Source organism: Aquarana catesbeiana, linkage group LG06 (genome assembly GCF_042186555.1).
Source record: "Aquarana catesbeiana isolate 2022-GZ linkage group LG06, ASM4218655v1, whole genome shotgun sequence".
Classification (NCBI taxonomy): Eukaryota; Metazoa; Chordata; class Amphibia; order Anura; family Ranidae; genus Aquarana; species Aquarana catesbeiana.
The window spans coordinates 383265392-383293012 of record NC_133329.1 but is presented as its reverse complement, the minus strand read 5'-3'; the positions used below and the strand labels follow the sequence as shown (position 1 = coordinate 383293012).

The following is a 27621-nucleotide window of genomic DNA, read 5'->3' as shown; positions in this document are numbered from 1 at the left end:
AAAAAAATAGCAAATAAAGAAAACATAATATAGCATGTACAATTGCAACACAAGTCCTATTGTAATTGAATTATTAAAAATGACCTTTCCTTTTCAATCTGCAGCTACTGTAATTTTCTATAAATGCAATAAGGCTACATGGAGTTATTCTGTACACAGAATGTGTACTGACCACTCCCCAGAAACATAATTTCCTGCTTGTGTGATTGGCTCACCAATTTTCCCAGAAGTCTGCCTAAGATACAAGTCAGATTTCAGGCATCCACTTTAACAAAAATGTAATTTTTGGTGAGATATTTCCAATAGGAGCACGTCTAAAGGGATGCAGGCCCAGCAGCTTTCCTCATTAGTGCTCTGCAGCTGCAAAGCTGACTGATAATTATAAAACCACTCCCATTAGACTCACGATGCACAGACAAACACACATGGATTTCTTCAGAATAACAAAGGTAGGAATCTGCAACAAAGGTTGGTAAAATCCTTGCAATGTACACAGATCACCCAGAGGGGAATGTTTTTTTCTCAACAAAAATGGAGTTACATTATAAACTAGAGGTAAAACTAAAAGCACTAGTGGAATTAACCAAAAAGGCTGTTTGATTCTATATGCACAGATCCTCCTCCTCTTGCATTGACCCCATAACATGTATGGATAAGACAGTTACTGGAGTCAGGCTGGAGTCAGGCTGCACATGCTCAGTTTGGTGTGTATTGCTAGAGTTTTTTTATTTTTTTGAATGCCCTGTACAGCAAGTGCTGAAAAGCAAAACCAGCTTAGGTCATGGTTGAGGTTGAGTAACAAGGAATTTGGCTAGTCTTACAAGTAAAAGTTAGGGTACCTGGCTGAAAACTTACATGGTTTTTACAGCAGCTTGGACTGAAATGATCCCCATTATCTACCCAAGCATTGCTAATAAGTCATCTATGCCTGGCCAATTTTTTTTTAGACACAATTTGTTATGCCTGGCCAATTTTTTTTTTTTTCACAATATCCCTAACCTTTCACACCCGCTGTACAGGGCATTCTTGGAGCCACCTCTTCACAGCTAATCTGCAACATTAAATGACATTTGCTTATTACAGGTCTTTATATTGGAAGTACTAAGACCAATTTAGAGAAGAGCCAATTAACCAGCACTTTCACATTCCAAATAGACATGCTGGTAGGTTAAATTGCTCTTATCTAAATTGGCCCTGGCATATATTATCCCCAGCAGAAATGTTCACAATCCAAAAACATGCTGATAGGTCAATTGGTTCCTGACTAATTTGGCTCTTATATACAGTATATTATCCCTAATATGAAGTATATCAATCCAAAGACATACTGGTAGGTTATTTGGCTCTTGTGTAATCTGGCCCTACAGCAATATACAATCCAAAGACATGCTGGTAGTGGCACTGGCTCCTGTCCAAATTGGCATTAGTATGGGCTTACTAGAGAAAGAATGTATTGTGAAACGTGTCAAAAAGATGTACGTACGTTTGCAGATGGAATTAATAAACCATCACTAATGTGTCTAAGAGATTACGCCTTTTGCCCTACGGGTGCAAGGATTGTGCAACCTAAACATATAAAAAGAAGGTGGTCCGCTCGGTCTTTACAAATACAGAGAACAACAGAACTTTTGCAGCTCTACACCAGATCTCGCATCGTAAGTACAATAAATGCTTTCTTAGCCTAGTGGAGTGTAGTTTGTCATACAGAAAAATGTTTCTAGATAATTATGGATGTTAAGATTTTGTTTTTCATATTTATAGATGATCCAACCAATTTGCTTTTGCTTTTTGTTCGTTTGCACATAGTATACTGTAAGCATGTGCAGGTACAGTCTGCAGACACCTCTGGTACCATTGTCCTCAGAGGAGCAATAAGCAAGTAAATGGACAAACCAAATAATGACATAGACCTTTCCTGTTCGATATCCATCAGCCAATGGGTACAGCAAAGGTCTGTAGGTGAACTTGGTCTTGCTGACCTCTACCTGATTCATCCAAAGTCTCTAAGATCAGATGACCATCTTCAAATGTTATTTGGTGCCCTAAAGCTAGACTCTATAGATATATAAAAGACACAATTATGCAGCTCTGTAACCCTGAATACATCAGTAAATGTACATGTTAAATACAACCAGTGTAAGGACCTGGTATCAGCCTCTTGCTGTCTTTGGTGTCAGAGAAAGAAGCAGCACAAATAACATATCAGTTCATGTGCTGACACACATGCTCAGGACCGCTGATAAGCCAGTACAATTGTCCTTTTTGTACCGGGCCCCGCCTCATGAGCTCAGTGGGGGGGGGGGGGGGGGGGCGCTGGGGGCAGCTTCAGAGACAGTTAAAGTGTTACTAAACCCACAACCGTAAAATCAGTCTATATATGCAGTAAAGAATGCTTTTTATACTCACTGTGGAAACGAAGGGGTTAATCCGCCGCATTGTGTAAAAAAAGGCTGTTTGATTCTGTATGCACAGATCCTCCTCCTCTTGCATTGACCCCATAAGATGTACGGATAAGACAGAGTTACTGGAATCAGGCTGCACATGCTCAGTTTGGTCTGTATTACTAGAGTTTTTTAATTTTTTTCTTGGGAGGGTGCATGTGATCAGCATGGGGCCAATCAGCACTGTCCAGACAGAGGGTCAGGGGTCTTGCATCCGGATAGGACAGCCAGTGCAGTATGAAAACTTCTCCTACAAGCTTCATCCAGGCACTGATCAAAGTCACAAGACTGCTATATACTGCTGATGAGAAAGGATAGTTAACAGATTATATTTACTAAAATAATTGCATTTCCATGTTGTATACTGCGCAAGACCAGGTATAGTGAATGCAGCGTCCTGGGTTTAGTAACACTTTAAGTGCAGAGAAAAAGAAAAGAGCTTTCTAAATTACACCACCACTCGGCCGCTGCTACTAGCTTGTTTTTTTGGACACCTTTCTGATAATGTCATGGTGGAGCAGTCGAGGGACATTTTGCTTTTTCAATTTCAGGCGCATGTGCATTGCTGGCTGCTCTTTTTAAGTCCCCGCCATCTGCTGCTGCAGCTGCCCAATGCCTTCCCTGGCGGAGTGATCTTCTCCACCCTCAGTAGCTGAGAGGCTTTTTGTGAGGCGGGTGGACAGCAGCGGCAGGCAGCTGACTGGGAGCAGAACTTCGGACTTCATTGTGGCTGCAGCACAGGGGTGCCTGGGGTGAATATGAAGATATACTGCACATTATTATGGTGATATAACACACCGGCAACGGTCGGCAGGTGCTCCATTATGGCTGGCTCTGTCAGTGTGTCACATGACATGGCTGTTGGGTGCTGATTTTGTTAAGTAACAAGGTCAGCACCCAACAACCATGTCATGTGACACCCTGCGGCAGAGCCAACCATAGTTGCATAGTCAGGTTGAAAAAAAAAAAACACAAGTCCATCTAGTTCAACCAATAAAAGAAAAAAAAAAAAAAATATATATCTATATCTAGATATAGATATAGATATAGATAGATATATATATATAGATATATATATATAGATATATATCTATATATATATATCTATATATATATATATAGATATAGATATATATCTATATATATAATCGTATTTATCGGCATATAACACGCACTTTTTTCCCCTGAAAATCAGGGGAAAATCGTGGGTGCGTGTTATAGGCCGATCCCCGCAATTGCTGCGATCGACGCCGACATACACAGCCGTGGGTAGATTCAAATATGGCGCCAAGACTGCAGGGATTCGTCGGAGCCGAGATACACATACCCAAGTGTTCTCGGCTTTTTTCGGCGCCGCCGTCACGCCCAGTCCCGCCCTTGGACCTGTGTTATGTCCATCATAGGGCGGGACTGTGAGCAGCGCACTGACACTGAAAAGGCTGCAGATGGACAGATAAGGCTGCATTGATGGGCATTTTAATGTAAGTTTTTTTTTTTTTTCTTAAACTTCCCTCCTAAAAGTTTTTTTTCCTTAAAATTCCCTCCTAAACTTGGGGTGCGTGTTATACGCCAGCGCGTGTTATACGCTTATAAATACGGTATATATATATATATATATATATATATATATATATATATATATATATATATATATATATATATATATATATATATATATAATCCCATATACACAATCCTATACTCACAGTTGAGGAAGGCAAAAAACCCCAGTAAAGCAAGCTCCAATCTGCTCCAGCAGGTGAAAAAATTCCGAGAGGCAATCGGATATTCCCTGGAACAACTTTACCTATAAAGGTTAGTACCCAGTTGTATTCTGTACATTTAGGAAATAATCCAGGCCTTTCTTAAAACAAGCTACTGAGCTGGCCAAAACCACCTCTGGAAGGAGAGCATTTCACATTTTCACAGCTCTTACTGTGAAGAAACATTTCTGTATTTGGAAATGAAATCTCTTTTCCTCCAGACATCAAGAGTGCCCCCTTGTCCTCTGTTATGAACTTAAAGTAAATAACTCAACATCAAGTTGACTATATGAACCACTTATGTATTTGTACATGTTGATCATATCCCCCCTTAATCTCCTCTTCTCAAGAGAGAATAAATTCAGTTCCTCTAATCTTTCCTCATAGCTGAGCTCCTCCATGCCTCTTATCAGTTTGGTTAGAGAGGGGGGAATTGGGACTTTAAATGAGGCACATTAAAGTGCCTCCATCCCTAAATGCGAAAATTAATGGAGAGTTTGGGACTTTGAGTGAGGTCATGGACAACGTGAAGGTGACTAAAGTAGGAGTACAAGTTTATTAATCAAGTAAAATGCATGAAAACAATTCAAAACAGAACCACATAGAGAAAGACATTGTAATAAATATCAATTCAAAAATCACAAACACATGTGTATGTGCATATGCGATCGGCATAAAGGATACATAAAACTTGGCGCCACATAGTGGTCTCATTGAAAAATTAATGCATCTACAATGATTACATACATGTACACATAACAATACCACAGCACAATGGAGGAAATCAATTATGTAGTATAAAAACCATATGGAAAGATGAAGCTTGTTCTTGAGATGTTGTACTGTAAACATATGTCTGTATCCCAAATGTCCGACGCGTTTCGTGTAAAACACACTCATCAGGGGCCAGATGATCAGGGATTTCTAGAAAATATGATAAAGCATATGGTGAATCTAACTGATGGCTAATGATAACAGAGAGAGACGGGTGGGCCACCCTGAAGTACTTACATATGGTCAGTACAATGAGACGTAGCAGGTACAGAGCCAAGACCAACAAGTATCTGTCCCGGGAGCTGAGGTGTCGCGGAATGCGTGCTGGCGGGCCGGGTACACCGAGTCCCCCCCGGAATGTGGGAACCCACAGGGCTGGTATGAATGAAGGAGGTACCAACAAAAAAGGGAGCGCCAATGTGAACTGCCTGGGAGAAAAAGTACATAAAGCAATGTGTCAAAATTTTGCTAGTAAAATAAATAATGTCTATCTGATGGGAAGAGATATTGTTCATATACCACATTCCACCATGGGTTGAATGTGGTTATATTTCATTATTCATTTATATTTTTGCTCTCTTTCACAGACTCGCATATCTCACCATTCCCATCAGATAGGCATTACTTGTCTATTTTACTAGCATAATTTTGACACACTGCTTTATGTACTTTTTCTCCCAGGCAGTTCACATTGGCGCTCCCTTTTTTGTTGGTACCTCCTTCATTCATACCAGCCCTGTGGGTTCCCACGTTCCAGGGGGGGTCTCAGTGTACCCGACCCGCCAGCACGCATTCCGCGACACCTCAGCTCCCGGAACAGATACTTGTTGGTCTTGGCTCTGTACCTGCTACGTCTCAGTGTACTGACCGTATGTAAGTACCTCAGGGTGGCCCACCCGTGTCTCTTTGTTATAATTATCCAGTTAGATTCACCATATGCTTTATCATATTTTCTAGAAATCCCTGATCATCTGGCCCCTGATGAGTGTGTTTTACACGAAACGTGTCGGGAATTTGGGATACAGACATATGTTTACAGTACAACATCTTTAGAACAATCTTCATCTTTCTATAGTTTTTACACTACATCATTGATTTCCTCCATTGTGCTGTGGTATTATGTGTACATGTATGTAATCTTTGTAAATGCATTAATTTTTCAATGAGACCACTATGTGGCGCCAAGTTTTATGTATCCTTGATTCAGATCGCATATGCACATACACATGTGTTTGTGATTTTTGAATTGATATTTATTACAATGTCTTTCTCTATGTGGTTCTGTTTTGAATTGTTTTCATGCATTTTACTTGATTAATAAACTTGTACTCCTACTTTAGTCACCTTCACGTTGTCCATGACCTCACTCAAAGTCCCAAACTCTCCATTAATTTTCTTAAATCAGTTTGGTTGCCCTTCTCTGCACTTTCTCCAGTTCCCCAATATCCTTTTTAAGAACTGGTGCCCAAAACTGAACTGCATATTCTTACTAATGATTTGTACAGGGGCACAATGATATCTCTCTCTGGAGTCTATACCTCTCTTAAAACAAGAAATGACTTTGCTTGCTTTGGAAACCGCAGATTGGCATTGCATGTTAATATTACATGCTTATGATCTACCAGAACACCTAGATCCTTCTTCACTATGAATTCCCCCAGTTGTACTCCCCTTAGTATGTATGTAGTGGTGCCCTCATGGGGTCACTACGTGTTCTAGCATCCACACATTTCACCCTGCTGGTCAGAGCTCCATTTTGGCACGCTTTCCCAGACAATGAACATTCTCTTGCTTGTTTTTGTTGTTTTTATTAGGGGATTAAGCTTGGATGGGGAAAAGGGACATGGGATGCCCAGATAATGAATCTTTAGCAATGGAAATAAATGTAATTTGAATCCAAACTGACAGTCTCTTCTACTGCACATCTCCTCCAGCACACTACTTGAGATAACTTGCTTCACTTCACTGTCCAAATCTAGATTCCTATCACCATTAGCACATGGCTAGGCCTCACTCTGAATAAGTCCTAATGTTTTCCTGATAGCCCATTACAGGCAGGGGTTTGCAGTCCCCTTTGTGGTAGCAACCATTTAAGATAAGAATAAACGTGCTAACTGACACTTGGTGGACTACTGATCCCAGCACATCCAATGCAAATCCTACCAGCCCTCCTGGCTGCAACGACTTGAATTGACAACAACCCCACAGTCTCTCCCTCTGCCTCCACATCCAACTCCTGGCATGTCTTTTCCAGAGCTTTCCACTGTGCTTTTAACTCACCGACCCCGGCATGAATCCCTCCTGAATGACTTGCCTGGCAGTGCTCCCAACTGTCCTCCCGCTCCTGTTCCAGGACACCTCTCCATGACCGTGTAGAGGAAGGCTCCCTCCCAGCTCCCGAGCTCCCAACCTAAGGTACACCCCCCCCCCCCCCAGAAAGGGGGTTCCCTCAGACCACGACAGTCTAACACTCCATCATTCAGTTCATCCACCCGACAACTCCTCCCACAGCAGTCTGACCATGGGTATATATAGGAGGCCTTCCCACTGCCAATCCTAGTTGGGGATTGGTCAGGGCTCCCACATGAACCCCATGCCACTCCAGCTCTCTGCCCTGCCCCTTTTCCAGAACCTTCTCCCTGGAAACAGAGGAGGTGCCCAAGAGCTGAAGTATATGTCAGTCACCTGCGCTACACTAAAACCACTCCCCTGCCCTCAGATCAAAACAAACAGCTAGGCCTGCCTAAATTTACCTGCACTGGCAGTATACACAAAAACCCACTACTCTAGCACCTACCTAAAGGTAGAGGGTGCTACATGTATAATGGATGCATATTCTTAGCTCCCAAGTGCATAACTTTACATTTATCAACATTAAACCTCATTTGCCACATAGTTGCCCAATTGGACAGTGCATTGAGGTCAGCTTGTAAATTGGAGACATCCTGTAAGACACACTGCATAGCTTGGTGTCATCTACAGCGACGGAAATGGTACTTTTAATCCCAGACCCTATATCATTTATAAAGCTATTGTCAGAGAGGTTACCTGGTTGGGCGCCGGTGCGCGCCGGGGCGCGTTGGCGTTCGTGTTCCTGTGCGTGCTGGGGCGCGTGTCCCTGTGGGCATCGGCGCGCCTGGGCTGACCGGCCGTGGCGTGCGGGGTGGCGTCCGGGCGTTTGTGCGTATGCGCGTTCGCGCTAGCGCGCGTTCGCGTTAGCGCGCGTCCGCCTGTGGTCGCTTCCTTTGTCGTGCCCGGTGGTGTGGGCGTGCGTGCTGGTGTCGGGGGCGCGCTCGGGCGCGCGCGGGTGCGCGGCGCGCCTTGGCGAATCGGCACGTGCGCGGCGTTTTGGCGCCAATCAGCCTATTTGAAGCCTGCCTCTGCACTGAACTGGTGCTGCCTGATCAAACAGCTCTGTGTCTTGTCCCGTGATCATCCCGTGTTCCTGTATCTCCGTAGTGTTTTCCCGTTGTGACCCGGCTACCTTTGGACCTTCCTTGACTGCTGCCTGAACCCGACCCCGGCTTGTCTGACTTCGCTTCTGCCTTCTCCCTTGTACCGTTGCCGCCAGCACGTTGCCGACCTCTGCCTGTGTGTGACCAAGTCTGATTAACTCCTGCTCAGCATCTGTTCCATCAAGTCTCAAGCTCTACCGGTTGCTTGCCAGACCACTGTGCTCCAGGACTTTACTTCAGGCTCTCATACCACTCCGCATTCGCGGGCCCCCTGTCTGCTCTACCAGGGGCCCCGAATCGGACACGTAAGGGAGCCTACCCTCTGCCCACGTGGACTCATCTGTCTGGTAAGTGTGGAACCTGACAGTATCAGGCAGCCATGACTGAGTCCGGGCAGGGGGCCTCCCCCATGGATGAACTATGCAGGCATCTAGCGGGCCTTACTCAAGCCGTTAAAAGCCTACAGGAAGGCTACACCAGATTGGAAGGACAGGTTCAGGCCCTCTCAGCCTCTCCTCCTGGGGCAGTTCCTGCCAACCCTGCTTCAGCACCCGCTGTAGTGATGCTCCCTCCAGAGCCCAGGGTGCCTACACCCGAAAAATTCTCCGGAGAACGCAGTAAGTTCCGAGCGTTTCGCAACGCATGCGAGCTCTACTTCGCTTTGCAGCCCCGAACATTCTCCCTGGAAGTTACCAAAGTGGGGTTCGTCATATCCCTGTTGACCGGAGAACCTCAAACCTGGGCCCACCGCTTATTGGAGCAAAAGGCTCAATCTCTTGATTCCCTAGATGCCTTCTTCCTAACTATGGCTCAGTTGTATGAGGACCCCCAGCTAACAGCCACGGCAGAGGCCGCTTTACATGCCCTTCAACAAGGTCGCAGAGCTGCTGAAGACTACGCCGTGGAGTTTAGGCGTTGGAGCTCGGATACGGATTGGAATGACGCAGCCTTGCGTCACCAATATCGGCTGGGGTTGTCGGATCCTCTAAAGGACGAATTGGCACGAGTGGGAATACCTCAGACACTGGAAGAGTTAATTAATCTGTCCATCCAGATCGACCGCCGTCTCAGGGAGAGACGCTCTGAGAGGTCTGTCAGTCACCCACGTCTTACCTGGATGTTGCCCAGGGCCCCTAGTGCCTCAAACCAAGCTCCACTGGTCTCTTCTACCCCTGGCCCGGAGGCCCCGGAGCCCATGCAGTTGGGATTACTCCGTCCCTCTCTGACTCCTGAGGAGAAGACACGTAGGCGCACACTCAATCTATGCCTGTACTGTGGGGAGTCTGGTCATTTTGCAAGAGCATGCCCAAACAAAAGACGTAAGTGTCTGCCGTCTTCTTCATTGTGTGCACCTGTCCTACCTAGTGCTGGTAACCATTTAACTTTCTCCATTGTATTACAGTTACCTGGAAGGAGCATCCCAGTACCGGTCATCATTGACTCCGGAGCTTGTAGTGGTTTCATTGACCGGACCTTCGTCGAAACCCATCATATTCCCACTCAGACTAAAGCTCAAGGACTGGCAGTTTTTCTAGCGGATGGCTCCACCCTCCGCTCCGGACCCGTCACTCAAGAAACGGTTCCTCTGTTGGCCACCATTGGCCCGGAACACCAGGAACTTTTACGCCTAGACGTCATTTCCTCTCCTCTCTTCCCAGTCATCCTAGGAATACCTTGGCTACAGGCCCACAATCCCAGTATCAACTGGTCCACAGGCAAGATTCAGTTTTCATCGGAATATTGCAGACAACACTGCTTACGGGGGACCCCATTAACTTCCTCCCAATGCCTGCGCATAGACTCTGAAGCCAAGCCCTGCCAAGATCTTCCCGAACCTTACCGGGATTTCCTGGATGTGTTTAGCAAAAAAGGAGCAGAAACCCTTCCAGTACATAGACCCTATGATTGCCCAATAGAGCTCTTACCAGGCACCGAAGTCCCCTTTGGAAGGATCTTCCCTCTAACTGAGCAGGAGTTGGGCACCCTGAAAACTTATATAGACGAGAACCTAAAGAAAGGGTTCATCCGTCCTTCCACGTCTCCAGCTGGGGCAGGTATCTTCTTCGTGGAAAAAAAGGATCACTCCTTACGTCCTTGTATTGACTATCGGGAGCTCAATAAAATTACTATTAAAAACAGATACCCGCTACCCCTGGTTCCCGAGCTATTTCAGAGATTGGGATCGGCTACCGTCTTTACCAAGTTAGACCTCCGTGGAGCCTATAACTTGATCCGCATTAGAGAAGGAGACGAGTGGAAGACGGCCTTTCGTACTCGATTTGGACATTACGAATATCTTGTCATGCCTTTTGGTCTGTGCAATGCACCGGCAACGTTCCAGCATTTCATCAATGATGTCTTCCATGACTTACTGGATTTATATGTCATCGTTTACTTAGACGATATCTTGGTTTTCTCGGCCTCCCTGATGGAACATCGTAAGCATGTACAAAATGTACTCTCCCGGCTCAGACAACACGGACTGTACGCTAAACTGGAAAAATGTGAATTCGAGCTCCAATCTATCCAGTTCCTGGGCTTGATTATTTCCCCCGATGGCATCAAAATGGATCCACAGAAAGTATCCGCTATTCTGGATTGGCCTGCACCGACTGACAAAAAAGGAGTACAACGCTTTATTTCTATAGAAAATTTATTAAAGGATTTTCTTCAATTATAACTCCCCTCACAGAGCTTACTAAACAAGGATGTCGTTTCCATTGGACCCCTGCGGCTCAAGAGGCCTTTGAAAAACTTAAGGCGCTGTTCACCTCAGCCACTATCCTTAAGCACCCCAACCCTGCCTTGCCTTTCGTCCTAGAGGTAGATGCGTCTGAGGTTGCAGTCGGAGCTGTACTTTCACAGAGACAGGGTGCCAAAGCACTTCTGTACCCTGTGGGATTCTTCTCACGCAAACTTTCTCCCTCCGAGAAAAACTACGACGTGGGAGATCGGGAGCTTTTAGCCATCAAAACGGCTCTGGAGGAATGGCGTTACCTTCTGGAAGGCGCAGCACACCCCATTTTGATCTACACAGACCATAAGAACTTGGAATATTTAAGGACAGCCAAGAGATTGAGACCCCGGCAGGCCAGATGGGCACTTTTTTTTTCCCGATTTATTTTTCATATTACGTTCAGACCCGGATCCAAGAATGTTAAACCTGATGCCCTCTCCCGGATGTTTCTCGATTCTGAAAGAACCGTGTCCCCAGATACCATCCTTCCCTCTGGAAATTTCTTAGTCCTTCAGGAGGATCTAATTTCCCGAATCAGACGCGCCTCTATGGGGATGTCTCCACCTGTTGAGTCCTGTACCAAGGATGGACTATTCTGGTTCAAGAATAAGATTGTGGTCCCTGAGGAGTTAAAGGTACAGGTGTTAAGTTTATGTCATGACCACAAACTGGCTGGCCACTTTGGCACTCGGAAAACAATCGATCTCGTCCAACGCACCTTTTGGTGGCCGTGTCTTACTAAGGATTGCAAGGACTATGTGGAGTCCTGTAACACGTGTGCCAGAAACAAGACTAACCGAACAAGAGCATGGGGCCTTTTGAGACCATTGCCAGTCCCTGAGAGACCTTGGACCATGATATCAATGGACTTTATTGTTGAGCTTCCACCATCAGAAGGTTTTTCGTCCATTTTCGTTGTGGTTGACAGGCTGTCTAAAATGGCCCACTTCCTCCCCATGAAGGGCACCCCTTCTGCCAAGGAGACCGCTTCCATCTTCATTAAGGAGATCGTCAGGCTGCATGGAGTCCCGACCAACATAGTCTCGGACAGGGGCGTCCAGTTCACCTCCAGATTCTGGAAGGCCCTTTGTGGCGCGCTTGAGATCGAGTTGTCTTTCTCTTCAGCTTACCACCCCCAGTCAAATGGGCAAACCGAGAGGACGAACCAGACGTTGGAACAATACATCCGCTGTTTTTCTGCTTTTTCTCAGGATGACTGGGCCTCCCTGCTTCCCATTGCAGAATTCTCCTATAATAATTCTCTACATTCAGCTACGAACCAGTCTCCGTTTTTTGCCAATTACGGTTTCCACCCATCCTTCTTGCCCGGATCATTCCCCGAATGTCCTGTTCCTGCAGTTTCCCAAACTTTGGACTTCTTCTCTAACAACAATAAGTTGCTGCAGGAGACCATGACCAAGGCTCAGGAAGATTACAAAAAAATCTTTGACAGGAAGAGACGGGGGGAACTTGTCCTCGAACCCGGCAATTCTGTCTGGCTGTCTACCACTAATCTCAAGTTGGCCTGCCCATCCAAGAAACTGGGCCCCAAATATCTGGGTCCCTTCCGGATCAAGAGGAAAATCAACAATGTGGCCTACGAACTGGACCTTCCTAATTCTCTAAGGATACATCCAGTGTTCCACGTGTCTCTTCTGAAGCCAGTCACTCCTAACTTCTTTTCTGGTCGCAGTATTGGTCCACCCAAACCTATTGTGGTTAATGGCGAAGAGGAATTCGAAGTGGAAGCAATTCTAGATTGTAGAAGAAGGCACAATCAGGTGCAATATCTGGTAAAATGGAAGGGCTATGGACCCGAAGATAATTCGTGGGAGCCGGAAAGCAATTTACACGCCAGAGAACTCTTGCAGTCCTTTAAAACCTCTCATGCCTCGAAGATGGCCCAACTGGGCATCCGGAGTCTGCCCTTAAGGAGGGGGCACTGTCAGAGAGGTTACCTGGTTGGGCGCCGGTGCGCGCCGGGGCGCGTTGGCGTTCGTGTTCCTGTGCGTGCTGGGGCGCGTGTCCCTGTGGGCATCGGCGCGCCTGGGCTGACCGGCCGTGGCGTGCGGGGTGGCGTCCGGGCGCTTGTGCGTACGCGCGTTCGCGCTAGCGCGCGTTCGCGTTAGCGCGCGTCCGCCTGTGGTCGCTTCCTTTGTCGTGCCCGGTGGTGTGGGCGTGCGTGCTGGTGTCGGGGGCGCGCTCGGGCGCGCGCGGGTGCGCGGCGCGCCTTGGCGAATCGGCGCGCGCACGTGCGCGGCGTTTTGGCGCCAATCAGCCTATTTGAAGCCTGCCTCTGCACTGAACTGGTGCTGCCTGATCAAACAGCTCTGTGTCTTGTCCCGTGATCATCCCGTGTTCCTGTATCTCCGTAGTGTTTTCCCGTTGTGACCCGGCTACCTTTGGACCTTCCTTGACTGCTGCCTGAACCCGACCCCGGCTTGTCTGACTTCGCTTCTGCCTTCTCCCTTGTACCGTTGCCGCCAGCACGTTGCCGACCTCTGCCTGTGTGTGACCAAGTCTGATTAACTCCTGCTCAGCATCTGTTCCATCAAGTCTCAAGCTCTACCGGTTGCTTGCCAGACCACTGTGCTCCAGGACTTTACTTCAGGCTCTCATACCACTCCGCATTCGCGGGCCTCCTGTCTGCTCTACCAGGGGCCCCGAATCGGACACGTAAGGGAGCCTACCCTCTGCCCACGTGGACTCATCTGTCTGGTAAGTGTGGAACCTGACAGCTATTAAAAAGTAAGGGTCCCAGTACTGAACCTTGGGGTATACCACTGATACATTTTGACCATTCAGAGTAAGAATCATTAACCACTACTCTCTGAATTCTGTCTTTTAGCCATTTACAAATTGATCTTTCCAAGCCTGTAGACTTTACCTTACACATGAGCCGTGTGTGTGGAACTGTGTCAAATGATTTTGCAAAACCCAAGTATACCACGTGCACAGCCACCCCTCTGTCCAAGATTTTACTTACCTCCTCATAAAAAGATATCAGGTTTGTTTGACAACTTCTCTCAGCTCTTCTCTCCTCTCACTTCAGGGTCTCGCTGGCTTTGCTGGGGCACTGGGAGCCATTGGCTCCTACTGCTGTCTATCAAAGCCAGTGATGAGGGTGCGGGGGCGAGGCCAAGTCCTGCTGTGTCAATGGATGCAGCAGAGGGACTCGGGGGCGAGCAGACATGAGTGCCCCCATGGGAAGCGTCTTCCCATGGGGGCACTAAAAAGAGGTGAGGGGCCACGAGCGCTGGCGGGGGACCTGAATAGAGGAGGTTCGCGACCGCCATTGCACAGAGCAGGTAAGTATAGAAATGTTTGCTTTTTTGAAAAATTACATTTACAATCACTTTAACCTGTGCTGTGTGTTCTCAAGGCTTCTTTCACGTGGGGGAGAATCTGCTTGTTCAAGTGAGGGTTCTGTACGCTGATCCCCTGCTGAGCAAAGTGGGTGGATGACAGGTCCGTGTCCTCAGCTTTTGCAGAGCAAACACGGACACAGCCCGCTCTGCTCTAAAGCCTCATACACATGGGCTGAATGCTGTCGACATCGGCCGGTTTTTATTGAACCACTCGGCCCATGTGTATGGCATCCATAGAAGTGAATTGAAGGTCAGATCAGATCCACCTGAAAAATGGACAGGCAGACCTCATCAGACCTGTTGTGTGAAAGGAGCCTAATGCTAATGATCTTAAGAAACAATGCGATGCCACTATACACTGCGTTTTTACCACCCCTGACCTTTCCCCTTTAACTGTTTGCTGCCCGCCCTCAGTACATTTACTGTGGCAGGGTGGTACGGGCAGGCTGGATCAGATACATGTACGTCATCCAGCCTGTTCCAGGTTAGGAACGCTCATGCTGCTAACCCACTCTGTCACTGGCTACAGCTGGATTTTGTCAGCAGGTCCTGGTCAATGATTTATGGCCGAGACGTGCTGATCGGCTGTAGCCAATCACAGCACAAAGACAAACCTGCACTTTGTTTCAAGGTGGGGTCTGGGGAGGGGCCAGGGTTGGGGTTTAGGATGGGGCTAAAGGGGGCCTTAGGCTGTATCGGGGCCCCGTGTTTTCTATCAGTGGCTCTGCACATGCTGAAAGGAAGAGAAAAAAGAGTGGCGGACAGATGGGCTCATCACCATGTTGCTTCTTTTACTGTTCAGTCAAAGGCTGGGAGTGACCCCACTCTACTCAGCGGCCCCTCTTTTTGGGACTGGGAGAGGAGGGGGATAGCACTCTATTAATAGGACACATATGTTATTTAATAAGACTGAAGAAATACAATCACAAATGCCTTATTATACAAACGTATCTTTTATTTCTGATATGAAGTTACAGTACATATTATATTGTATGAGTAACATAATGTACAGGCCCGTATGGTCAGATAATTTTTGTTTACTATGTGTCCTAACAAAATTCTGGATAGCTTTTTGTATGTTTTTGTTCTTGTTTTTTTTTTTTTTAATAAAAATTATCTGATTAAAAAAAAAAAAAGGCTGGGAGTGGGTCCTAGATGACCTGGGCTCATAGGAAGTGGGTTGAACGATGCTGGCTATTAGACTGAGAATATCTACTGGCAGAAAAATTGTGGGGGGAAATCTTTTCATTAATGGCAGGCACAAGTGGCTGCATTTGATGGGCACAGTGGCTGCGTTTGAGCACAATGGCTGCATATGATGGGCACAAGTGGTTGCATTTGGGCACAGGTGGCTGCATATGATGGGCAAAAGTGGCTGCATATGACGGGCAAAAGTGGCTCCATTTAATGGGCACAGTGGCTGCATTTGATGGGCACAGTGAGGCTGCAATTGATGGGGGGGGTTTCAGTATTTTTCAGTTTGTACCCCCAAAAAAATTTTGAGCACCAGCTGTCACTGAGTGTACAGCTTGTATACCAGTGTAAATTTGCTGTCCCCTCAAAATAACTCAACACACAGCCATTAATGTCTAAACCACTGGCAACAAAAGTGAGTACACCCCTAAGTGAAAATGTCCAAATTAGGCCCAATTAGCCATTTTCCCTTCCCACTGTCACGTTACTCATTGGTGTTACAAGGTTTCAGGCGTGAATGGGGAGCAGGTGTGTTAAATTTGGTGTTATCGCTCTCACTCTCTTACTGGTGACTGGAAGTTCAACTTGGCCCCTCATGGCAAAGAACTCTCTGAGGATCTGAAAAAAAGAATTGATGCTCTACATAAAGATGGCCTAGGATACAAGAAGATTGCCAAGACCCTGAAACTGAGCTGCAGCACGGTGACCAAGACCAGATAAACACCGGTTTAACAGGACAGGTTCCACTCAGAACAGGCCTCACCATGGTCGACCAAAGAAGTTGAGTGCATGTGCTCATCGTCATATCCAGAGGTTGTCTTTGGGAAATAGACGTATGAGTGCTGCCAGCATTGCTGCAGAGGTTGAAGGGGTGGGGGTCAGCCTGTCGGTGCTCAGACCATACGTCGCACACTGCATCAAATTGGCCTGCATGTCGCCCCAGAAGGAAGCCTCTTCTAAGGATGATGCACAAGAAAGCCCGCAAACTGTTTGCTGAAGACAAGCAGACTAAGGACATGGATTACTGGAACCATGTCCTGTGGTCTGATGAGACCAAGATAAACTTATTTGGTTCAGCTAGTGTCAAGCGTGTGTGGCAGCAACCAGGTGAGGAGTACAAAGACAAGCGTGTCTTGCCTACAGTCGAGCATGGTGGTGGGAGTGTCATGGTCTGGGGCTGCATGAGTGCTGCCGGCACTGGGGAGCTACATGTCAACATGTACTGTGACATACTGAAGCAGAGCATGATCCCCTCCCTTTGGAGACTGGGCCGCAGGGCAGTATTCCAACATAACGACCCCAAACACACCTCCAAGATGACCACTGCCTTGCTAAAGAAGCTGAGGGTAAAAGTGATGGACTGGCCAAGCAAGTCTCCAGACCTAAACCCTTCTGAGCATCTGTGGGGCATCGTCAAACACTGGTGCTCAAACTTTTGGGGGGGCGCAAACAAATTGAAAAATTCTAAAAAAAAAAAAAAAAAAATCAATTGCAGCCTCACTGTGCCATCAAACACAGCCACTGTGCTCATCAATTGCAGCCACTGTGCCCATCAAACGCTGCCACTGTGCCATCCAATGCTGCCATTGTGCCATCCAATGCTCTCACTGTGCCATCCAATGCTCCCACTGTGCCATCCAATGCTGCCACTGTGATCCCTCCCCGCCCGCTTGCCATATGCCCGACACTTACCCTGTTTCGGTGAGGCAGCGGGTGATGGCGAGCAGTGTCTTCCATGCATCTTCTCCCCTCCATGCGTCTTCTCCCGACCTCCTCTCCTCCCGTCCTCACCTATGATTGGATGCCTGATAGACGTCCAGTCACAGCGCCTGACGTTTCAGCCAATCCAAGTTGTACCCCCAATAAAACAACAAAAACAAAACCAGCAAAACATTGTTGTCTCTGGAAGTGATGTTTGAAGTCTGGCAGCGGGGTGAATTGGTGGATTGTTTGTTACTAGCTGCAACACCATGGCTACATATATCGAACACGATATAGTCCAAACAGACACAATGGTGTTAAAGATGGTGTCAGAAGTGAACTATCTCATCCAACAAATAAGTGACTGATGTCTATACCTTGTGGTTATTGAATCATAAACACCTCAGTGCTCTCTAGCAGCTCACCTCACTGCTGTATGGTAACAGCATTTAGATACACAGATCTTCCTCTAGGGGTCCATATATCTCCACCCGCCTCTGTAGATATTATCGGCTTGGGGTCCTTAGGGAAACTTCCTCTATGGGAATCCTGGGGATCCTACCCAATACTCTCCTCCATGTCTCCTCAGTATTAGAATATAAGGAATGAATCTCCAATAGTGTATTACATTGTAAAAAGGGTTTATTTAAAACAGCTAGATATTTACTCACATTAAAAACAGTGAAACCAAACTGTAATCCATGAGCGCCGAGCTCGTTCTTCTGCATCATTTCCAGTATGCCCGTTGCCCAATCCTGACGCGTATCATCACACCACGTGACTTCATCAGGGGATGAAGTCAGGGGATGATACCCTGATGAAGTTACATGGTGTTACGATATGCATCGGGATTGGGTAATGGGCATACCGAAAGTGACGCAAGAGGACAAGCTCGGCGCTCCTGGATTACGGTACATTGTTACAGTTACATGGTTTAATTTCAGGCTCAAGTGTTTTCACTATATTTGACACCGTTGAGTCTTTATTTGGACTATATTGTGTTATATATATTTATCTATTACAACTTGGATAGGAATATGGGATGCCCATAGGATATGTCATTGCCATCATATTTAAGATTTCAGTAAAGTAGAACGAAGTTAGAGCCAGAAGATTGGATGTGAATAGACATTGAATACTGTTACTCCCTCTGCATCTCTCTGCAGACTGTTACTCCTCCTGCACAAACTTGTTTCTTCCCACATACACTGGTTTCCTCCTGCACAAACTTGTAGTTACATGACTTAAAGTACGTCACATCTTCGTCTGAGTACTAGGGACCCACTCTGAATAGGCCCCTAGACAGGCTCTGAATTTTTACATAGTTGGTGAGGTTGAAAAAAGACACAAGTCCATCAAGTCCAACCTATGTGTGTGATTATGTGTCAGTATTACATTGTATATCCCTGTATGTTGCGGTCATTCAGGTGCTTATCTAATAGTTTCTTGAAGCTATCGATGCTCCCCGCTGAGACCACCGCCTGGGGAATTCCACATCCTTGCCGCTCTTACAGTAAAGAACCCTCTACGTAGTTTAAGGTTAAAACTCTTTTCTTCTAATTTTAATGAGTGGCCGCGAGTCTTGTTAAACTCTCTTCTGCGAAAAAGTTTTATTTCTATTGTGGGGTCACCAGTACGGTATTTGTATATTGAAATCATATCCCCTCTCAAGTGTCTCTTCTCCAGAGAGAATAAGTTCAGTGCTCGCAACCTTTCCTCATAACTAAGATCCTCCAGACCCTTTATTAGCTTTGTTGCCCTTCTTTGTACTCCACTTCTTTATGCTCCATTTCCAGTACATCCTTCCTGAGGACTGGTGCCCAGAACTGGACAGCATACTCTAGGTGCGGCCGGACCAGAGTCTTGTAGAGTGGGAGAATTATCGTTTTATCTCTGGAGTTGATCCCCTTTTTAATGCATGCCAATATTCTGTTTGCTTTGTTAGCAACAGCTTGGCATTGCATGCCATTGCTGAGCCTATCGACTACTAGGACCCCCAGGTCCTTTTCCATCCTAGATTCCCCCAGAGGTTCTCCCCCCAGTGTATAGATTGCATTCATATTTTTGCCACCCAAATGCATTATTTTACATTTTTCTACATTGAACCTCATTTGCCATGTAGTTGCCCACCCCATTAATTTTTTGTTCAGATCTTTTTGCAAGGTTTCCTCATCATGCGGAGAAGTTATTGCTCTGCTTAGCTTAGTATCGTCTGCAAATACAGAGATTCAACTGTTTATCCCATCCTCCAGGTCGTTTATGAACAAATAAATAGGATTGGTCCCAGCACAGAACCCTGGGGGACCCCACTACCCACCCCTGACCATTCCGAGTACTCCCCATTAATCACCACCCTCTAAACTCGCCCTTGTAGCCAGTTTTCAATCCATGTACTCACCCTATGGTCCATGCCAATGGACCTTATTTTGTACGGTAAACAATTATGAGGAACTGTGTCAAGTGCTTTTGCAAAATCCAGATACACCACGCCTACGGGCCTTCCTTTATCTAGATGGCAACTCACCTCCTCATAGAAGGTTAGTAGATTGGTTTGGTAAGAACGATTCTTCATGAATCCATACTGATTACTACTAATGATACCGTTCTTATTACTAAAATCTTGTATATAGTCCCTTATCATCCCCTCCAAGAGTTTACATACTATTGATGTTAGGCTAACTGGTCTGTAATTCCCAGGGATGTATTTTGGGCCCTTTTAAAATATTGGTGCTACATTCATTGGCTTTTTTCCAATCAGCTGGTACCATTCCAGTCAGTAGACTGTCTGTAAAAATTAGGAACAACGGTCTGGCAATCACTTGACTGAGCAGGCCATCTGGTCCCGGTGATTTATTAATGTTAAGTTTCTCAAGTCTAATTTTAATTCTGTCCTCTGTTAACCATGGAGGTTCTTCCTGTGTTGTGTCATGAGGATAAACACTGCAATTTTGGTTACTGAAGCCCCCGATTCACTCGTGAAGACTGAGGAGACGAATAAATTCAATACCTTCGCCATCTCCCCATCCTTTGTAACCAGATGTCCTTCCTCATTCTTTATGGGGCCAATATGGTCTGTCCTCCCTTTTTTACTGTTTACATACTTAAAGAATTTCTTGGGATTTTTTTTGCTCTCCTCCGCTATGTGTCTTTCATGTTCTATCTTAGCCGTCCTAATTGCACCTTTACATTTCCTGTTGCATTCTTTATAAAGTCTGAATGCTGAGGATGATCCCTCAACCTTGTATTTTTGAAGGCCTTCTCCTTTGCTTTTATATGCATTTTTACATTGATGTTAAGCCATCCAGGACTTTTGTTCACTCTTTTTAAATTTATTACCCAATGGGATACATTGGCTAATGCCCTTATTTAATATGCTCTTAAAGCAAACCCATCTCTCCTCCGTATTCTTTGTTCCTAATATTTTATCCCAATTTATGCCTTTTTAGCAAGGTTTGTAGTTTAGGGAAGTTGGCTCTTTTGAAATTCAGTGTCTTTGTATTCCCTTTATGTTTCCTATTTGTGTGATTTATACTGAAACTAATTGACCTGTGATCGCTGTTGCCTAAATTGCCCCCTATTTCCACATCCGTGATCAGGTCTGTATTGTTGGTAAGTAGTAGATCCAGTAATGTTTTATTTCTAGTTGGTGCGTCTACCATCTGACCCATAAAATTGTCCTGCAAGACATTAAGGAACTGGCGAGCCTTAAATGAATGCGAGGGACTTGACTGGACCATGCATTCCGACAACTTCACATGCCCCTCTGCTCCAGGAATTCTCCAGCCCTGACCTTGTGGTGGCAGAGACATTGCCAATGACTGTGTAGAGGCAAAGTTCCCTCACAGCTCTCCCTGGGCCTTCTCCTGCGATCAGCACCCCCTCCCCTCCCTGCTACTGCCTAGCATTCCATTCCTCACTTCACTCATCCGACTTCTCCCCCTCAGTGGCATCTCACCTCAGCTTATATAGATGGCCCGCCCCCTGCCAATACCAATTGGGTATTGGTCAGGGCTCCCACACAAGCTGCCTGCCACTTCAGTTCCAGGCCCAGCCCCTTTTCCAGAATCTTCTCTCTGGAAGCAGGGGAGGCTCCCCAGAGCTAGAGCACAGGTGGTCACACCCACTGCTACTCTGACCACTCCCAGCCCCCAGATCAAAACAAACAGGCCTAGCTTACAGCATAGGCCTGCCTAAATTTGCCTGTGCTGGAAAAACCCTAATAAATAACCCTTACTAGCACCTATCTATTGGTAGAGGGTGCTACATATATTTATCTATCACTGCACATTTCCTTTTGGCATGGGTGTGGTCACTGTGTACTTTATTCTTTTATATATTATGCAATTTGATTATATGCCATTGGACATTTATTTATTTACTTATTCCACTTGTTTTTTAGATACATTTGTCACTTGACAGCACAACATCATCACTCATTACAGTTCATTTTTTCAAAGCCTGAGTAAAGAAGTAGTAGTCCCCTGCTATCATGCTAAAAAATACTGTCCTATACGTTTTTTTTCTACAACAAAACCTTCTGTGCAAACATGTAAAAAGCCTTGTGTAACCTATTTACAGCTTAACTGAATAATCAATTGGCTTTTATTTGCAAGAAATAATAATTTAATCACTTCAATTTTACATTGCTTTCTTTCCAGCGTATCAGCCATGGTGAAGATTATCCCTAAGTGGAAAAGCAAAGCAGATTTTTGTGGCGTTGACAAATATTATTATATTGTTAGACCAGACCTCACTTGTTACATGAGGGCAACAAATTTTAACCGTGGAGAAGATCTGGAGGTCTTCTCCTTGCACCCCTCCTGCAGGAAAGGAGATCATTACTTGGCCTTTGAAGATGATCACTTCTACATCATCCAGTCTAACTTTTACCGTCGAGTTACAAACATGAACACAGATGAAGGTGCCGTAGTTTATACCTTACACCCCAACTGTCAAGGAGGTGATCATTATTGTTCAGCTTTTGGATACTTCTATATCATTTTCCAAAGCCGTGGGGTCTATCGCAGAACAACAAACATGAACAAAGATGAAAAGGGCGAAGAATTCACGCTACACCCAGAATGCAAAAATGGCATTTATTATTTTGGTGTGAAAGAATACTACTATTTTGTGAAGCCTGATGACCAGTGGGGAATTCAGTACACAAGATGTACCAACTTCAACACAAACGAGGGTGCTGAAACCTTCTCCTTCCATACCAGCATCTACAGCTTTCTGCCAGGAGGTCTAGCTGTCGCCAAAGGTCCATCTTTTGGTGAGTGGGTGTGCATCAAGACCATCAGCAATGACTCCCAGACCCCTGTTGAATGGAAGAAGCGGGTCAACAAGAGGGTTGGGTTTGAGAAGGAGAAGGTGTCCAGTTTGCAACACAATTGGAAAGTGTCAACAACCGTCTCGACTGAGACAGGAGGGTTGGGTTCTTGTATTGTTAAGGCCCAGTTGGCAGCTACAACTGAATATGGTGGGTGTAGTACAAACACAGAGAAGGAGGTTTGGAGCGAGGCCACCGAAGTTGAAGAGACATTAACTGTCCCCTTGAAGCCAAATGAAAAAATATATATCTATGTCTACCAGATGGGCCTAGGGAAAGATCCTCTGCTACATTGCCGGGACATGAGAATTCTTGGCAACTCTACGCCACCTACTGATAACCCCCTGCCACCTGTATTAGATTAGTTTCTATACTTTGGTGATAGAGCTTCCTTGAACTTCTGCCAACTATTAGCACTGCATGGTAATCATTTAAATTTGATCTCAGCCCTAAGTGCATGACATTTAGTATGCTAATGCACTATGTATCACAAATGATTGCTATCTTTTTTAAAGGATAAGTTCACCTTCAACTTTGCAGGTAAAAAAAAAATGTGCATTTATTATTACTATTTTTTTTTTTTTTTTTTTTTTTAGGAGCCTGTAAACCATTGCCCCCAGGTTCAGCAGCTCGTGGGTGTAATGCGATTGTGCTGCAGACTGTGTAGCTGTCTGCTCGTACCTCTGATACAGGCAGGCAGTTACTGAATGACGGGTAGCTCAATGAACTACCTAGAGCGCTCAACAGTGCCCTAGTAATTGAGTACTACAAGCCGTCAGGCTGATGGCACGGGGATTGAGGCACGGGGATTTGTGAATGGTGCAGCCGTGTGGGTGGAGCCCCGCACGGTCGCACTCTTTAAATTTCGACAGAGAGTGTGGGGAGAAGATCCCTGGCTTGCTGTCACAAGGAGCGGGGGATTGGGGGGGGGGGGGGTCAGATGCTGAACACGTTACACCCTAAATATATGCGTAACATGTTCAGAAAGGCGAGCTTATCCTTTAATAAAATACCATTTTCATCTTTTTCTTTATCTTAGTGTTGCTGATTTCCAGTCGCTTTTATCCATCTTCTGTCTACATGCACTCTCTCCATTGACTGCATATTTTCAAATTTTTCAACATTTAAAAAAAAATTCCAGGGACACTTTTGATTTGCTGTGATTCCAGCAAGCCATTGTACGTAGAGAATGTACTTTAACCACTTCAGCCCCGGAAGATTTTACCCCCTCAATGACCAGGCCATTTTTTGCGATACGGCACTGCGTCGCTTTAACTTACAATTGCGCGGTCGTGCGAAGCTGTACCCAAACAAAATTGATGTCCTTTTTTCCCACAAATAGAGCTTTCTTTTGATGGTATTTGATCACCTCTGTGAAAAAAAGAAAAAAGACCTACAATTTTGAAAAAAAACCCTATTTTTTACTTTCTGCTATAAAACATATACAATAAAAAAAATTTTAAAAATCTAATTTCTTCATCATTTTAGGCCAACATGTATTCTGCTACATATTTTTGGTAAAAAAATCCCAATTTAGCGTATATTGATTGGTTTTTGCAAAAGTTATTGCGTCTACAACCTATGGGATATTTTTATGGTGTGTTGTTATTTTTACTAGTAATGGCGGCAATCAGCGATTTTTAGCGGGACTGTGACATTACAACAAATCTGACACTAAGTGACACCTTATGAGGACCCGTGACACCAATACAGTGATCAGTGCTAAAAAAAATGCACTGTCACTGTATAAATGACACTGGCAGGGAAGGGGTTAACATCAGGGGCAATCAAAGGGTTAAGTGTGCTCCTAGGGAGCGATTTCTAACTTTGTGGGGGACGGACTGACTCCAGGAAGAGAGATCTGTGTTCCTGATTAGCAGGAATCACAGATCTCTCTCTTCCTTTCTGACAGAACGACACTTTGCTTAGTTTACATAGGCAGACCACCTTTCCGTCTCTTCTCCGAACGATCGCAGGTGGCTGGTGGCCATCGTAGCTGCCGGACCCGCTGATTGACACAGCAGGAGCGAGTCGCCAGCGGTACGCGCGCGCACCACGGACCTGGTAGTCACGAACAACACACAGGTATGTTGTTTCGCGCAGCCGGGCCATCCTGCCGCAGTATACAGTATGTGTGGTGGGCGGTCTGGAAGTAGTTAGGGGTGAGGCATTCAATAAAATTGGGCATGGTTCTATGAAAGGCATATCATTATTCTAATGCAGCACTTTAAACATATTAGAGACACTTCTGACTGCTGTACTCACAGCATGCAAAGTGCAGATGGCAGGAGTACATAACACACAGAATTCCCTTACCTCCACCATCCCATTCCACCACTGCTCACCTCTGCACCCTAATTCCAAAACTGCACCACCAGCACTCATGAATGCCTCTTTCACCACTGTCTCCCATGCACTCCTCTTCCCTCAGTGCAGTCCCCGCACTCCTCTGACACCACTGCCATTTCCTCAACACTTTTGCACAACTATACCCGCCTTGCTCACCTATGACAACACTATGCTTGCCACCAGTGTCCCCAAGCATACCTCTTCTACCTCTGTACTCTCCAAAACTCCTCTGCTACAACTCTACTCCAGCACACCTCTGCCACAAATCCCCCCCCCCACATAACCCTCCACCATTTTACCCTCACACACCTCTGTACCCCCAACACACCTCCCCAACTGTATCCCCGCACATCTCCGCTTCCTCTTCTGGGCAGTTCAAGAGTGTGGTATGAACAAAGTGCAGGGTTCAGGAGTGTACTATGTACAGAATGCAGGGTTCAGGAGTGCGCTACATATAGAGTGCAGGAGTAGGGAATGCACTACTACAGCATACAGGGTTCAGGAGTGCGCTACGTACAGAGTACAGGGTTCAGGAGTGCGCCTTGTACAGAGTGCAGAGTTCAGGAGTGCATAACATCCAGAGGGCAGGGTTCAAGAGTACGCTACATACAGAGTGGAGGGTTCAGGAGTGTGCTATGTAGAGTACAGGTTTCAGGAGTCCGTCGTGTGCAGAGTTCAGGAGTGCATAATATCCAGAGGGCAGGGTTCAGGAGTGTGCTTTGTGCAGAGCACAGGGTTCAGGAGCATGCTACGTGCAGAACACAGGGTTCAGGAGTGCACTATGTACAGAGTTCAGAAGTGCACTACGTATAGAGGGCACAGTTCAGGAGTGTGTTACATATAGAGGGTTGGGTTAGAGAATGTGCTCTGAACAGAGTGCAGGGTTAGGGAATGCAGTACATGCAGAGTGCACTGCAGGGTTAGGGAGTTCACTATGTACAAAGTGCAGAGTTCAGAAATGTACTACTACAGCGCGCAGGGTTCAGGGGTGCTCTACATACAGAGTGCAGGGTTCAGAAGTATGCTATGTACAGGGTTCAGGAGTGTGCAGAATACATAGTGCAGCATTCAGAAGTGCATAATATCCAGAGGGCAGGGTTCAGGAGTGTGCTACGTACAGAGGGGAGGGTTCATGAGTGCGCACTGCGTATATGCAGAGCACAGGGTTCATGAGTGCACTATATTCAGAGTGCAGGGTTCAGGAGTGCACACCATACAGAGGGCAATGTTCAGGAGTGAGCCTTTAGGCAGGTTGTCTACAGTGTGAGTTTTTCTGTACTAGTCAGGTAGTTGAGTTGCCCAGCCTGGGGAAGGGTTTAACTGTTGGTACCTCAGTTCCCGGGCTTTTTGGTGTTGTGCTGGCCTTCCACCCGGTGTGATACTTATATAAATAAGGTGGAGGGTCTGATTTAGGGAGGCTGAAGAGAGTCCAGTGAGAGCTTCAGAATCAAGAAACCCCACAGTTGGAACCTAGGAACCCAAAAATCCTCATGTAATCAGCACAAGACGTCTGTATTCCGGTGGACAGTACCAGTCATTGGGGATCACCACTTTTGGACTAACACCTGTCAAGATATGCCTGGGCAGCCACCTCCATTAGTCAGTTTAGGCTCTGGACTTTGTTATGCATGTTATCTATTTTGCCATGAGAAATTGCAGTAAAGCTTTCAAACTGTCTCAAGCCTTGTCTGAAGTCATTCAAAGGGTGCATGATGGTTTCTGGCGTATGAAAGAACAGGGTCAATTAAGCTCATGTGGGGTATTAAGCAAAGCCACTACAAGAGGTTTAATCGGCAAGAAAAGCAGGAGAAGGAATGCAGTTGCTATGGGTAACCAGCAACTAGTGCAAGGTACATTGCAGCTAGTCATGAAGTGTGGTACCTGGTGTAGGTGACAAGTCTTCCGGTAGCTAGGAGGTCGGTATTCGGACTCCCTCCCTAAAGGTCGGTTCCCCAAAAGTAACTGGGACTGAACCCGCAGTATGGAGATCTTATGTATCTTGCCACATGGTACAGGAGAATAGAAAGAGTTAATTAAGTGCACGCATGAGGATCACGCTAGTGCTTGGTGGGACCCCATTCTGTCACTGGGAGCGAGGTGGCAGAGGTACGCTGGATTGGTGGAGAGGGCACAGGCTCAGGGGTGTCCCTCCTGAATGCAATATACAATGAGAACAGTATGTAGTGACATGGGACAGCATTCTTAAAGAGGGACTCTCTTTTCTGTGCTGAACACTGTGTGCGGATCATCTCTAAGCCGGGAAACAGCCATAATGTTTGATTCTCACATGAACGCAGCCCCCGCCTATTCCCAGGAGTTGATGGTGTGCGCATATGCGTGAAAGGTACCCCCACATGCAGGCGAGTGGTCCCACCCACACACTATGTACAGAGTGCAGAGCTCAGGAGTGCGCTACATACAGTGTGCAGAATTCAGAAGTGAACTATATACAGAGTGCAGGGTTCAGGAGTGTGCTACGTAAATAGAGCAGGGTTTAGCAGTGCGCT

The 27621-nt window shown here is 46.0% G+C and overlaps 1 protein-coding gene across 1 annotated transcript; it reads left to right on the top strand.

Moving 5' to 3' along the window:
- The first annotated feature begins 1506 nt into the window (after positions 1-1506).
- Positions 1507-26791, top strand: LOC141147135 (uncharacterized). Its single transcript, XM_073634264.1, has 2 exons — positions 1507-1655; positions 22092-26791. The coding sequence occupies exon 2, from the start codon at positions 22102-22104 to the stop codon at positions 23128-23130; it is 1029 nt and encodes a 342-aa protein (XP_073490365.1). The 5' UTR covers positions 1507-1655; positions 22092-22101; the 3' UTR covers positions 23131-26791.
- The last annotated feature ends 830 nt before the right edge of the window (positions 26792-27621 follow it).